Here is a 12475-nt window from a genome sequence, read left to right as displayed (position 1 = left end):
AGAGGAAAAGACTCAGAGTAAAAGGAAAAAAAAAAAACCAAAGGCCTATCAGAGGGCTAATCCTCTATATAAACAATAAGCTTGGCAATAAAGTTCAAGGAGACATCCACTAATACTTATGATCTGTTGTGAAAACCTGAAAGGATGAACCATACCTTCATCTTCTCACTGTTGTTCAGAAGCACATTCCTTAGCTCCTTAGAAACCATGTACAGCTGTCTCTTCTTTCCTTCTTGAGTTCGAGTTAGTAAATTCATCTTGGGAAATGATGGGTCCAATGCATAAAACTTCCTGTGGCCATAATACTTGTTTTGAGTAACCGAACAATGAAATTATGTACTCAAAATGCATGGGTTAGCCTATTTCTTCGAGTGGTCTCTGCAAACACTTAACACTTCGGCTCCAGAAGACAAAGCTCAGACTTTCTAAGATGCATAACACACACACTAAGCTGTTACAGACACTATGATACTCTCAAAAATTCCAGTGCAAACTATAGTAGGCTATTTTCATTTAAGAAGAGTATAAGTGTTGAGGAGAGGGGAACCAGGTGTAAAGTTACAGGAAAAGTTTTATGTATGACCAAGTAAACCCATCTTTTGTGATGAACTGAACTACTAAGATTCCTGAACTACTAGGAACCTTAATGCAGAACAGAAACACTTATTTCTTACTGGATAGGAAGGAACAACGGATCATCTTCAGGGAGAAACACAAAAGGGTCTTCTTTAAAACCAAACAACTTCATTTTTTTAGATGGTGGTGGTCTAAAAAGAAAATACCATTGCATCATCAATTTTAGTAAAAGTGCTTGGTTTAAAATCAGTACATTCAGTTCATTTAGTCAACACTTGCCTTATGGCAACAATAGTATGTCAAACAGAATACTGACATTTTCCTGCACTTCACTAAGATAGCACCTCTCACAATTTAACTTCTTTAAATGAGGAATTAAAAGCAGTGCTTGAAAACAGAAACCACAAAAAAAAGTAAATGGAGATTTCTGAGGGAGTAATTGTGAATACTGTAAAGATCTTCCAAAGGTTAACTTCTGAAATAAGTCTTTTCCTCAACAGAGGAAAGAAGACTAATAGACATTGCCAATGCTAGCAACAAAAGTGGTTATTTTCCTCACTTGCTAAAATACAAGACAGAAAACACATGGAAATGTAGGACAACTGAGCAAATTCATTAATTCTTCTTGACTGACTTCTAAATGAGTCCAATAACAAAAGAACTATAGAATACTCAAGCAATTACAAAGCTATCACAAGGCAAATACCTCAGACATAGTCTCTTACCCACATACTCCTTCCTTTTTTATTTGCTCAGTGTCTGAATTCTGCAATTCTTGCATCTTCTTAGAGTCTTCATTTTCAGCAAACATTGCTTCTTCAGTAGTACATTCAGAACCATTATCTGAATTAGCTGCTGTCACTCCAGTATCTCCTGTTCTTTGTGGTAATTTCTGATGAACCTATTTCAAATTATAGTATTTTCAACAAAGTAAAAGTAGTATCTAACTTGTAACAAACCATATCTATGTTCTCTCTTTGTATGTGCTTAATTCTTACCAATTGGTATGTAAGTGCCTAAACAGATCCGGTTAGGGAGTTAAGCTAATTACTAAGTCAAGATACCATTATAAACTGCATTCACCTCTAGTACTGATCTGGACAATTTCTTATCAACTGTCCAAGAAATCTATTTTTGTATCTTTTACAAAATCACGTTTAAGCCCTCACAGAGAAGATCAAGATAAGTCAAGATAAATCAGATAAGTCAAGATCTGCAACTTTCCTCCTAGCACTCAAAGTGACACACATTCTGCTGCTGCATACTTTCTGTAAGAGTGGTTGCTACAACATTAAACTTAGAATAGCATAAACTATTTGGATGGTGCTTGCTGCTGAACAAATGCTTTTTCCTTAATGCCATATATGTTTTATTCATAAGGTGCTCTAATGAAGCAAATAAAATAAACAGGAACAGCTAAAAAAGATTCACACAAAAAGTTTCTCTCAAAGATATGAACAATCTAAAGGAGCAAATAAATCATGTCAACTTAAAATCCTGATGACAGGATTTTGAAGACAATTGGCCACAAATGGATAAAGTCAGATGGCTGAAGCTGCTGCTGCTGCTCCTAACAGCTTTACATCCATTCCCCCTGCTCCTGATCTGCTAGACTAATCTGCTAGCGAATCGTTCCTGAGCAACCAGCCACAGAGTAAGATAAACTGAAATCAGAATTAGCTTACAACACAGCAGAAAAAAGCCTTCAGCAGAGGGACCACACACAGCTAAAGGTAGTGACAGCTTTGGCTACCCAGTCTAATCTGTTTCTGTAATTCTTTCAAAGCCTTAATTTTAGGTTCAAGTTTTATCTTGCTACTTTACTGATTTCAAAATCCCTCCTTCTTTTATTTTAATATTTTAACAGCAGATTTTTTTTTAAGTTCTTAAGGGATTTAGGAATTTATTTTTAATTGACACACTGAACTGAAAGGCAGATACAAAACAGTTATAGTATGTTTTCTATTATGTAAGCTTTAAAAAAAAAAATCCAGAAACATTCTAAAAGTTAACACTTTAGCTCTTTTAAAAGAGGTTACCTTAGGCTGGCGTTTATTCCATGGCATTGGACATTTTTTTATTAACACAGCTACAAAGAAACCTCCCGTGTTCTGGTGATGTGGCAATATCCTAAGACTAGGGGGAAACAAAAAATTCATAAATATGTTGCAGTGTATTCACTATCAGCATTCAGACTCGCACAAAATACTAAAAGTGTCACATTTCTATTTACTTTCAGGATAAATTAAGTATTCCTAGTAGGACTGTACAGATTTATCAAATTAGAAACAGGATCTGAAGTAGAGCATTCTGGCAAGATGACTTGCATCAGTGCAATACATTCACTACACCATTCACATTTGAATTTTAGTGACTCATTTATAAACACTATTCTAAAAATAGCTACGGGAAGTCAGAGCAAAGGAGTCACACTGTTACCATGTTAAAGATTTACATACTTTTCCAGTAATTTTGGCTATGTATCTATTGGATGCAAACAATTTGATCTGTTTGCATGAGTACTTATTCCTTGCAGGCAACTTTCATTATTTGTTTACAGTTCACTGGAATTTAAATAGTGTACTGCCATTACATACAAAGCAACTGAAACATACTCAGACCTATCCAAGCATAGGTCTGTACTTCACCATTTCACCTCGTTCCTAATATCACCGTATTATCATCTGCCCACCACCATACGAGGTAACCATCAAAACCTTGTAAAATCTGACCTGGCAAAACTTACCAACGCTCTAGGTTCATTGCCTTTAGCTTCTCTACATCTTTTACTGGAAACATAGTGGGACGTATTTGTGTTTGCCTATTTGAGGGCACATCTTTCCACTCTTCAAACCACTGTCCATCTTTCAGCATCACCTTCAAAGAAGTGAATATAAATACTGTGAAGAATATAGGACACCATTTTACAAGTTTTAAGTAAAATACTTTCAAACCAAGGTTCAGATGCCAAAAAGGTAAGTTATTTTCTGGTATAGTAAATTAAGTTCTTTGAAGCATATTGTTTTGTTGTGCATTTTCTGTGTGTGCTTTAGAGCAGGAGATTCTTTCCAGCTGTATCTTTTTGCTACACTTTGTAGGCTTAAGATCACAGAGCCACAGTTAAGCATTTTACATTTATCCTTCAGGTACAAGCATACAATTTAAATTTTTGGAACTGTTAGAAAGAAAGAAACCAGCTAGTTTCTAAGCTTGATTTCCAATGACAGAGCATAAGCAAATCTTTATTCCATGTATCTTTTTCATTAGCCTACACACACAGGCACAAACCTGCAGACTTGACAGTGCAGGAGTCTAGTGAAATGGTGAGAGCAGCCAGACCAACCAATGGAGTTGCAAAGGCATACGTTCATAATTAAAATTTTTTCAGAGCTTCTTTCCTTACTACAAGGATGGCCTTCTGCTCTTGTTGATTCTAGTCTCAACAAGATACTGAAGAAGCTTTGGGGTTTTTTACCTCACCCTACTAGTCTATTTCCAAAATTGATACTGCGTAAGGCCTGGAACAAAATACAGGATTATATTAGTATTCTAGGGTCACTCACATCATTGCAGGTTTTATAGCTTACTTCCAGAAAGCATTTAACAGCTTATACTTCCAAATGATTCAAATGGACCAGCTAAAGAACTGTAGAATCTAGCACTCACAGACTGCAAAGACGGAGGAGGAGGCATAATGCACAGAGTGGCTGAAATCATGTTGCCATCTGCAGGCCACATGCACACAATAGAAAAGAATTAAGAAAGCGCAGGAGACCAAGCAAAGAAAGCTAGAGTAAAAACAGATGAGGAGATGAGCAGATGAGCAGATGAGGAGACAAGAACATACGATCACAAAGTCTTTTAGCCCTCTCCTCTACAACGCTGTATTGTCTAGAACTCAAAACAGCAAATCACTACCACTATTTCATTCTAATGTTTTGAAATGTTACTTCAAAATTTCCCTAATTCAACACTCTATCACAGTTGAAGAACTTCACAGAAATATCTGGTTAAGTACCTTCCATTTTGTAATTCCTGGCATCCTCTTCAAACCTGGTAACTCAGAAGAGACATCAGCAAGTTCTAAGGCACCTGAAATCCCAAGAATATAGATACTCTAATACAGAATCGGTGAGTTATGTTCTTAACTAACTTTTATAAAAATAACTTTCAGGTTTTAAGACTACTTTAAGACCACTGCTTTTTAAAAAATTTCAAAGAACAAAATGTTGTACAATTCTTACCATGTAAATGAACAATAAAGAACTGATCATAATAACTACAGAAGTTTGCAACCTATAAATTAACCAAAATGTAATGGTTGGATACTTTCTGTAGGAGCTGCATAAAGCAATACTCTACAACCTGTATCATTAAACGTCATTAAAATCCACCAGGCAATGCAGTCACAGCAGTTTTTATTACCACTTAGTACTTGGGTTTACTACACTGATTAAGTATTTTTCAGGGAAGTATTCTTTTGGGATGACTAAGCCTTTTTAAATGTTTGACATTCTCATTTTATGGATTTACAATCTTAATATATTCCAGTGTGAGAGGAAAGATAATTTATTATTTTTCAAATGGAAAGAAAAATTCCAAACTGTTTAACAGTAAGGTAAGTACTATTAACGTGACCAAAACATATGTGCCTAAAATATGTCAGATTACTCTAAGAAACATCAGCAGAGCATAATTTAATCCACTGAATAAAAATTTCATGCTGCCTCAAATCCAGAAAGAATGATATAAAAACTTACTGTTGAAATAGGTGATCTCTCTAGAGAAGAATAATCTTAAAAGGACTTTTTTGTGATTGTGAATACTTAAGTAGACTTCTCCTTGTACACAATTTATCAGCCTGTTCTACATGACTAACCATTTACTCTTACAGTGAGTTTAAGCAAGTCTTTTAAATAAGTGAAGAAGTGATACAGAAATTCATAGATGAATTTCAAAATGACATTTCAAATCTGATTACACTTGATGTCTGCATCCATCATTCAAACATTCCTGCCTACAGCATGACTTCGGCTGATGCCTCAAGACTACAAAGCACTACAATTCCCACTAGAGAAACATGGTACAATAATGCCTTTTCCTTACTGCCTCAGCTTTAAGGGGAAAGCAATCTTGGATCAGCTCCACAAGCAGCAGAGTAACAAAGCACTTAACACCAAAATAACAACAAACCTCCCAGGACTGATGAGAGAAAATCTTTGAGGTCCAATGTCCCTTGTAGAGCACCTCACCCTTCTTTAGCTACACCTATGTTCAAGCCCCAAGGATAACGTTTCCTCACTGGGACCCATCGTAGCCTTGAAGTAAGGTTCAAAATACCTCCACTGGGCAGGGACAAGATCCGAAGGCCACAGCCAGTCAAGATCCTTACTTCCAAGTACAGAATTTGCCCCAGATACTGCAGTTGTTGGCCTCTGTTAACATCCTTAATGCTTTGTGCTTCTATCCAAACTAGTCCTTGTTGCATTCCAATCTTGTCATCGTTAAACTTACCTCTGGTGTACTACTGCCGTCGATAAGCCAAGCATACAATTTACTGGAAACAAGTCAAGTCTCTGTTGTTCTTTCACTCAGTCTGCTGAAGAAACTACCTCTAAATAAAAATGTCCTTTGAGTGGAAATTAAATAGTCCATTCCTAATTATCTGCAGGCATTTTAGCTAAACTGCTGTTTCTGAGACAATGAAATTTGGGGCCAGAACAGTGACCAGCACAAAGAAAACATGACACAAAACAGGCTATTCTACTTCCAGAACCAGCTCAACTCCAGGAGCAATGCAGCTGCTTCTGCTCTGTACAAGGCTCAACTTTAAGTCTGTGAAACCTTTCATGCAAAATCCAATTAGATTTCTCGCAACTTCAGTTACTGAGTCATAAAAAACAATGTCCATCAGCTCAAGACCAGAAATTTGGGCTACAAAACCCTACTATCTCAACTTAATACACTGCAGCTTCTCAGTTCATATAAATTATTCCACCTTGTTCCTTCAGATGATGGAGACCTAACAGCAACTTCAGCAAGCCTTCATATGCAAGTCAAAGGTGTAAAAAAACCCATGAGCTTAAAGATATTAGAATTCCAAGCATGTCAACATGGAGGGCAGAGAATGCTGAAGGTATCAGTGACTCCCACCTACTGGTGCACAATAACATTCCTCTAACTGCTTAACTGTACACCCTGGGCTTTTTACTCCTATACAGCAATAACGTCCCACACTGTTTTTCAAAGGAAATGAGTGTTAGACATGGACTCCAACCAGTGGAATCTGTTAGCAGAAGCCAGATAACACAGACTGAATTTCATTGATCTATAATAGTCCTTTGTGTATTACTAACACAACTTTTTCAGATTTTACACTGCACCAAATTTAGGCCCATTTAAGAAGACTACTAATACGAACACAAATTAAAAACTACCAGTACTGAAAAAATGCTGCAGTTTTGCATACTAGGAGCACACTACTCACCCTAAGGTTATTACCAGTACCATCACACACGTAATCCTTTTTGGGCCAAGAAAAAATTTCCCCACTCCATCAAAGCTTGCATTCTCACCTTGACTCTTTTCCAGCAGAGATGCGATCACAGCTTCATTCTCGACAGGATTCAATGAACATGTAGAATATACCATTCTTCCGCCTTCTGCCAACTGTTCAACACCACGGGTTGCAATTCTTAACTGCAATCTAACAGAACACTCTTGGTCTAGCCAGGTATCATTCAGGAAACAGAAAGATTTGCCATCAAATTTCTTAGGTGAAGCTATATTGCAGATACACATCTCTCCATGGACTAAGCCAGCGCTTACCGAGTTCCACAGCTCTCACTAGTATACAAATTAAAGCCGGTTTTAAACTAAGTCAGCTGCAAACACAATTACATCTATTTAAACAGCAATTAGGTCAAACATTAACACTACTGCATGATAACTTTTAACATAACATTCTGTATTTCGTTCTTTCTAGTGCCCCATCAAGTTTATTATAAAGTATTCAACACTAGAAAAATAGCACCCCAAAACCTGACTATTCTCAGAAATGTAGGGTTAAAGTGAGGAGCAACATAACTATTACAAACATTACAGACAGTGCAGTTTAGCTAGCAATGGGATTCTGAGAAAAGTATCACTGAACCAGCTCATACCCTACCTGCATACTTACAAGTAAAATAAAACCTGTAATTATGAATGAGTTACCAAGCAGTAACAAGTCACCACAGGTCAGCTAAGTAACAGGAACTGATGCCATTCATGGCTTGTTACAAATGCACAGTAAAAGTTCCAAGCTTTTTCATCTGAGTTTAAATTACTGCTTTTCACCATGTGCCTGCCCTAGGCTCAGTACTCATTCACCTTCAACATAAATCAATCTCAGGTAACTGAAACCATTTGTGTATGTTCTCTAATATTCTAAAGGCTTTAGAACTCTACTGTTAAATTTTACAGGTTTCTGTATATTCCAAAAGTATTTTACTTGCCCAGCAAATTAATTGTTCTCTGTTTTAACAGCTACCTTGTCTAAAATAATTCAATGAACATTAACATATCAGAATACATGCAATTTAGATTCACACATTCCACTCCTCACATCTGAAACGCTACACTTTCTCTGAAGAGCGCATAAGCTCTTGAGAGAAAAGTGACTCTTAGTCTCTGCTGTATCATATACTAACATGTGAATGCATGCAGCTGTTAAATACATGGGAAAAGGAGGAGAGAGAAATGAAAGAGGTGCAGATGTGTAATAAGCATTTTTACCCATGGAGCTGCAAACTGTTTTGTGTTGTCCACTTCTTCCATACATCAATGTTTTTCCTCATGGTTCCATCTCCACTGTAACAGAAGTTGAACAGATTTGTATTATTTGTGGGTAAAACTTGTTTCATACCCAAGTAATTTACAGCAGCAAAAACCCAACAGCCTCTCTCCCATGTTAACTGGTTCTCCCACACTGCAGTGTTTGTTTTTACACTATCTTTGTATTTCAGTATCCTGAGCGTAAGTTCAAAATGTGAAGTCCTTCAGCTGACCAAATTTAAGCACCGCTTGGAATGAAAAAAGTTCATCTTTATTTGGTATCTCCTTCTCTAAGACAGTTTAAGGCATTCACCTGTTTTGGAAATTACTATAAATCATAACTCACCAAGCAACTCAAAAAACGTAACTCAGTAACACAAAAAAAAAAATCTAGCAGTGCACTTCATGCCGTAAAATCTCTGTATTGAAGATCACATACAAGATACCTGCAGGGGACGTCACATAAAATCCTGTCATAGAAGAGGACCTCTTTTCTTCCATCAACATCTATTTGTAGATTAGGAATGCTGGAGGCGTCATGATTTACCACCATGATGCATGGACTGTTTAATCTCTTAGCCTGATGAACCAGCAAATAGCAGCGCTTGTTGTCGACATCATTAGCAATTACAAAACCCTCTGGGAACATAAAATAGTGGGAGGATGCTTTACTATTCAACAGCTAAATTATTTTGCATAGTTTATTGCCTTATTTTTAGAGTTGTGTAAACCTTTCACTAGAGATTTTTACTTAAAAGACTACTTAAAAATAGACGATCCCTCACTGAACATAAAATAACATCGAATATGTTGAGGTTTACCTGATGTGCCAAACAATCTCAAGAGTTCTAGCTTTCATGCAGCAGCAATAAAACCAAGCAGCAATAAATTGCAGCAGCAATAAAACCAAATACAACCAAGCGTCCTTCAACTTTTCACTCAAAGTAAAACCCTTGTGATAGATAACCTCTACTGCCACCAAAGACAATCTACAATCTCTGTATATCAGTAGATTTTCAGTAGAATACAGAAATAATCCACTCTCTGCAGCTTCACAGTTTCTGTGGACAGTATTTTCTGTGAGCACCTAACTGAAAGTAAAAGATTCTGAAGCTTAAAAAAAGATAAAGATCATGACCATTTTAAGGCTAAAGCAGTTTAATCCAGTGTTTGCAGGATACCACTGAAACACAAGGGCACATGGGCCACCATCTACTAAGTAAACCTGATTTATATACAAAAATTAAGCTCTGATCACATCTACTGTAGTCTGATCTGAGATGTAATCCACCTCTCTCCTTCAAGCCAAGGAAGCCCACAAAGTTTCATGGAAAAGATGAGGTACTTCCCACCTCCTATCGCTCAATCACTTTGGGAATTCAGTATGTACTTCAATGCAGTTTCTTATCTGTGATAACAAAAATAATCTTCTACAAGGAAAAGTAGAAATTCCAAGTCAAAAGTTTTTGGTAGTTTTTCCAGACTTACTGGGAAAAGGAACATTCATGTCTGCGTGCAACATCTCAATGAGTTGTGCAGTCTTAGATCCAGGTGCAGCACACATATCTAGAATCTACAAAGATCAAAAAGTTATAAAAAAAAAGTTCTTCCTTGTATTTTTTAAGTGCTTGAGAAATTTACTATGTGTTCTTGTTTAAATTGTTTTTGCATACACCTGCAGAATTACGATTGTTCTGAACACCAATTCACAAAAAGAAACTACAGTTCTGGTCTTTGTATGCTTTATCTCTGAGGGTCTAAAACATAAAAAGGACTTTGATTTGTATGGAACAAAGACATTAGTTGAAAAAAATCTGAAAGAGACATGAGTAGAGATACAGGGTTAGGGTCCTTTTATCAGCTCACAAGCAATTCCAACTAAGGGCAACTGGAACTTTACATATGCACACACACACAATAAGGACAAAGTTACATTCAGAAGCAAGCATTCTTTTGCTATCAGTACATTAATCTGACTCATTTTATAAAAATGAATAGTTAATGCTCCCCACATTTTTTGCATTTTTTAATGCAAAAATTCAGGGCAGCATAAACTGCTTGTTTCTATATCCTGGAAGAAGCACACGGTAAGTATTCAAACCACCCTTGGGCAGCAGAGCACAGACACCAACATCTGCATTTTAGCATATTTCTCCCTCCTTCACAAACTCGTCACCACAAACACGAGTCTTCAAAACATACAGATGAGAAGTTTGAAAAACTTAGATTTTAAGATACAGTATGAAAATTTTCCTAAGAAAGAAGTGCACAACATGGCTGCTTGATATAGCAAGGCTCTTCTAGCTCATTAAATTAACAGATTAAGAGAACAAGGCCACCTGACAGATTAACTCTGCAGACAAGTGTAGAGTGCAAAACCACCTCTAAGGTTAGAACAGGAAGTTTGATACCCAATATCTCCATTCCTACAATCTGCCATTAGAAGATACCACAGGCATTCGTTCCTTCGACACCCCGGTTGAAGGTGGCAACCCACAGTCTTCAGCCACCATCAGCAGCGCGTTTCAGCTCGCCCAAATTACTCTGCCTAACAGATCTACAAAGCAGAAGTTTGCAACTTCTTCAAAAGGCTAGAGAGGTGAAAACTGCCTGGTACAGAACATTATCATTTGAATATGGAAAAAACCATCTTTTCACAGTGTAGCAGAGAGCAGGAAGTTAAAAACATCTTACTTTAAAAGCGGGCTGAAACAATGCAGCTACACTCTGCATTGTGCAACTACCTAAAACCAGAGTTTTTTTACAGGGTATTAGATATAGCTGAAAAAGCAGATGTTCTCTGATGGTGTATTTCTGATCTGAACACCAGCTGACTGCTGCTGTTTATGTGCAGAAAGTGTAAAACATACCACCACAGACCAGAGTTGTGTACCAGCACCGATACTGCTGTCCCAGTTTGCAACTTATCCAAACTATTCCCCAGGAATAAACGCTCGCACACAGTACAGTCTAGAGTTACCTTATGATGAGGGTCAACATTAAGCAGCAGAGGTGGGATCATACTAACAGCCTCCTGACGACTGATATTTCCCTTGAAAGGAAAAAAAAAAACCACCCAAAATCAAACTTCTTTTTAGTCCAAAAAAGAATGCATTTATACAATAAAGTTTTTATATCTCTATGTAGTAAAGTAATAAAACAATCAAAATAACACTACTATAAACTTTGGATTAAATTTTGTTAGCATTTCACGAAAAAAACCCCACCCCACAGTATTTCACCTGATTGAAATTTCTGATAATTGCAAATTTAGTCCAATTTTATACATTCTATGGGTGTAGCTTCTACTCAAAGGAGATGATAAACTGGTCTCAACCAAGTAAGAAACTTCCATTGTTAAAGGTGTTAAAATGATGTACACATGGGTGCTTGTTACCAGATTTAAACACCTATTTTCGACAGCAACCAATTATTTTACAGGGACTCATTTTCACACTCCCAAACAAACGAATAAAAAGAAGTTACAGTTAGTTTAGGAGAAATACTTTGAACTGCAGTTATGTGCCAGAGTCATGGGACAGCAACATAAAATACAGAATCTTCTGAGCTACTCAACTTCTGAGAGAAAAAGTCCAATTTCAATTTCTCACAACACATTTAAATAAAACACTGCTCAAGACAGGAGAGAAAAAACTCAAGATCCATCCAAAACTTACGCATTCTGTTTCGCTAACCAGGAACTGATGAAACTTTTCCAGTTGTGGTGACTTGCGCAAGATTTTTCTACTCAGGTTAGTGTGCCAGGCTAACTCTTCTGGATACCTGAGGAAAAAGAAACGGAAACAGGGCAGAGGCAAAAGAGAGAAAGGAAGCAATTCGTCAGGCTCAACGCGGGGAGCACACAGGGCGCCTTATTACCCTTCCAGCTCACTTACCAGCTCAGCGCCTGCGGCATTTCGACCTTCTGGCCATCCACCTCCAGGTCCTGCAGCTCTTTGAAGTACTTCTCCTTCAAGCAGTGGAGAATCTCTTTGGCGTGACTGCAAGGGAGAGAGACCCGCAGGAGAAGGCAGGATGGAGACACGCCTCCAGACGACGGAGCGCCTCCGCAACAAATACGGCG

General features: G+C 37.3%; 1 protein-coding gene across 1 annotated transcript in view; it reads right to left on the bottom strand.

Moving 5' to 3' along the window:
* NSUN2 (NOP2/Sun RNA methyltransferase family, member 2) overlaps positions 1-12451 on the bottom strand; it is a gene marked incomplete at its 5' end in the record, with an annotated part of 16296 nt that extends 3845 nt beyond the window's left edge. Inside the window, 13 exons of the mRNA XM_010144421.1 lie at positions 156-291; positions 675-767; positions 1302-1477; positions 2616-2712; positions 3323-3453; positions 4595-4668; positions 7152-7282; positions 8353-8427; positions 8838-9030; positions 9880-9964; positions 11372-11443; positions 12069-12174; positions 12288-12451. Of these exons, the coding sequence (XP_010142723.1) occupies positions 156-291; positions 675-767; positions 1302-1477; positions 2616-2712; positions 3323-3453; positions 4595-4668; positions 7152-7282; positions 8353-8427; positions 8838-9030; positions 9880-9964; positions 11372-11443; positions 12069-12174; positions 12288-12451 (1533 nt within the window). The remainder of the gene's footprint in view (positions 1-155; positions 292-674; positions 768-1301; positions 1478-2615; positions 2713-3322; positions 3454-4594; positions 4669-7151; positions 7283-8352; positions 8428-8837; positions 9031-9879; positions 9965-11371; positions 11444-12068; positions 12175-12287) is intronic.
* Between the last annotated feature and the right edge of the window lie 24 nt (positions 12452-12475).

The sequence above is a fragment of the Buceros rhinoceros genome, unplaced genomic scaffold, assembly GCF_000710305.1.
Source record: "Buceros rhinoceros silvestris isolate BGI_N320 unplaced genomic scaffold, ASM71030v1 scaffold4521, whole genome shotgun sequence".
Lineage (NCBI taxonomy): Eukaryota > Metazoa > Chordata > Aves > Bucerotiformes > Bucerotidae > Buceros > Buceros rhinoceros.
This window is presented reverse-complemented; position numbering and strand designations above follow the sequence as displayed.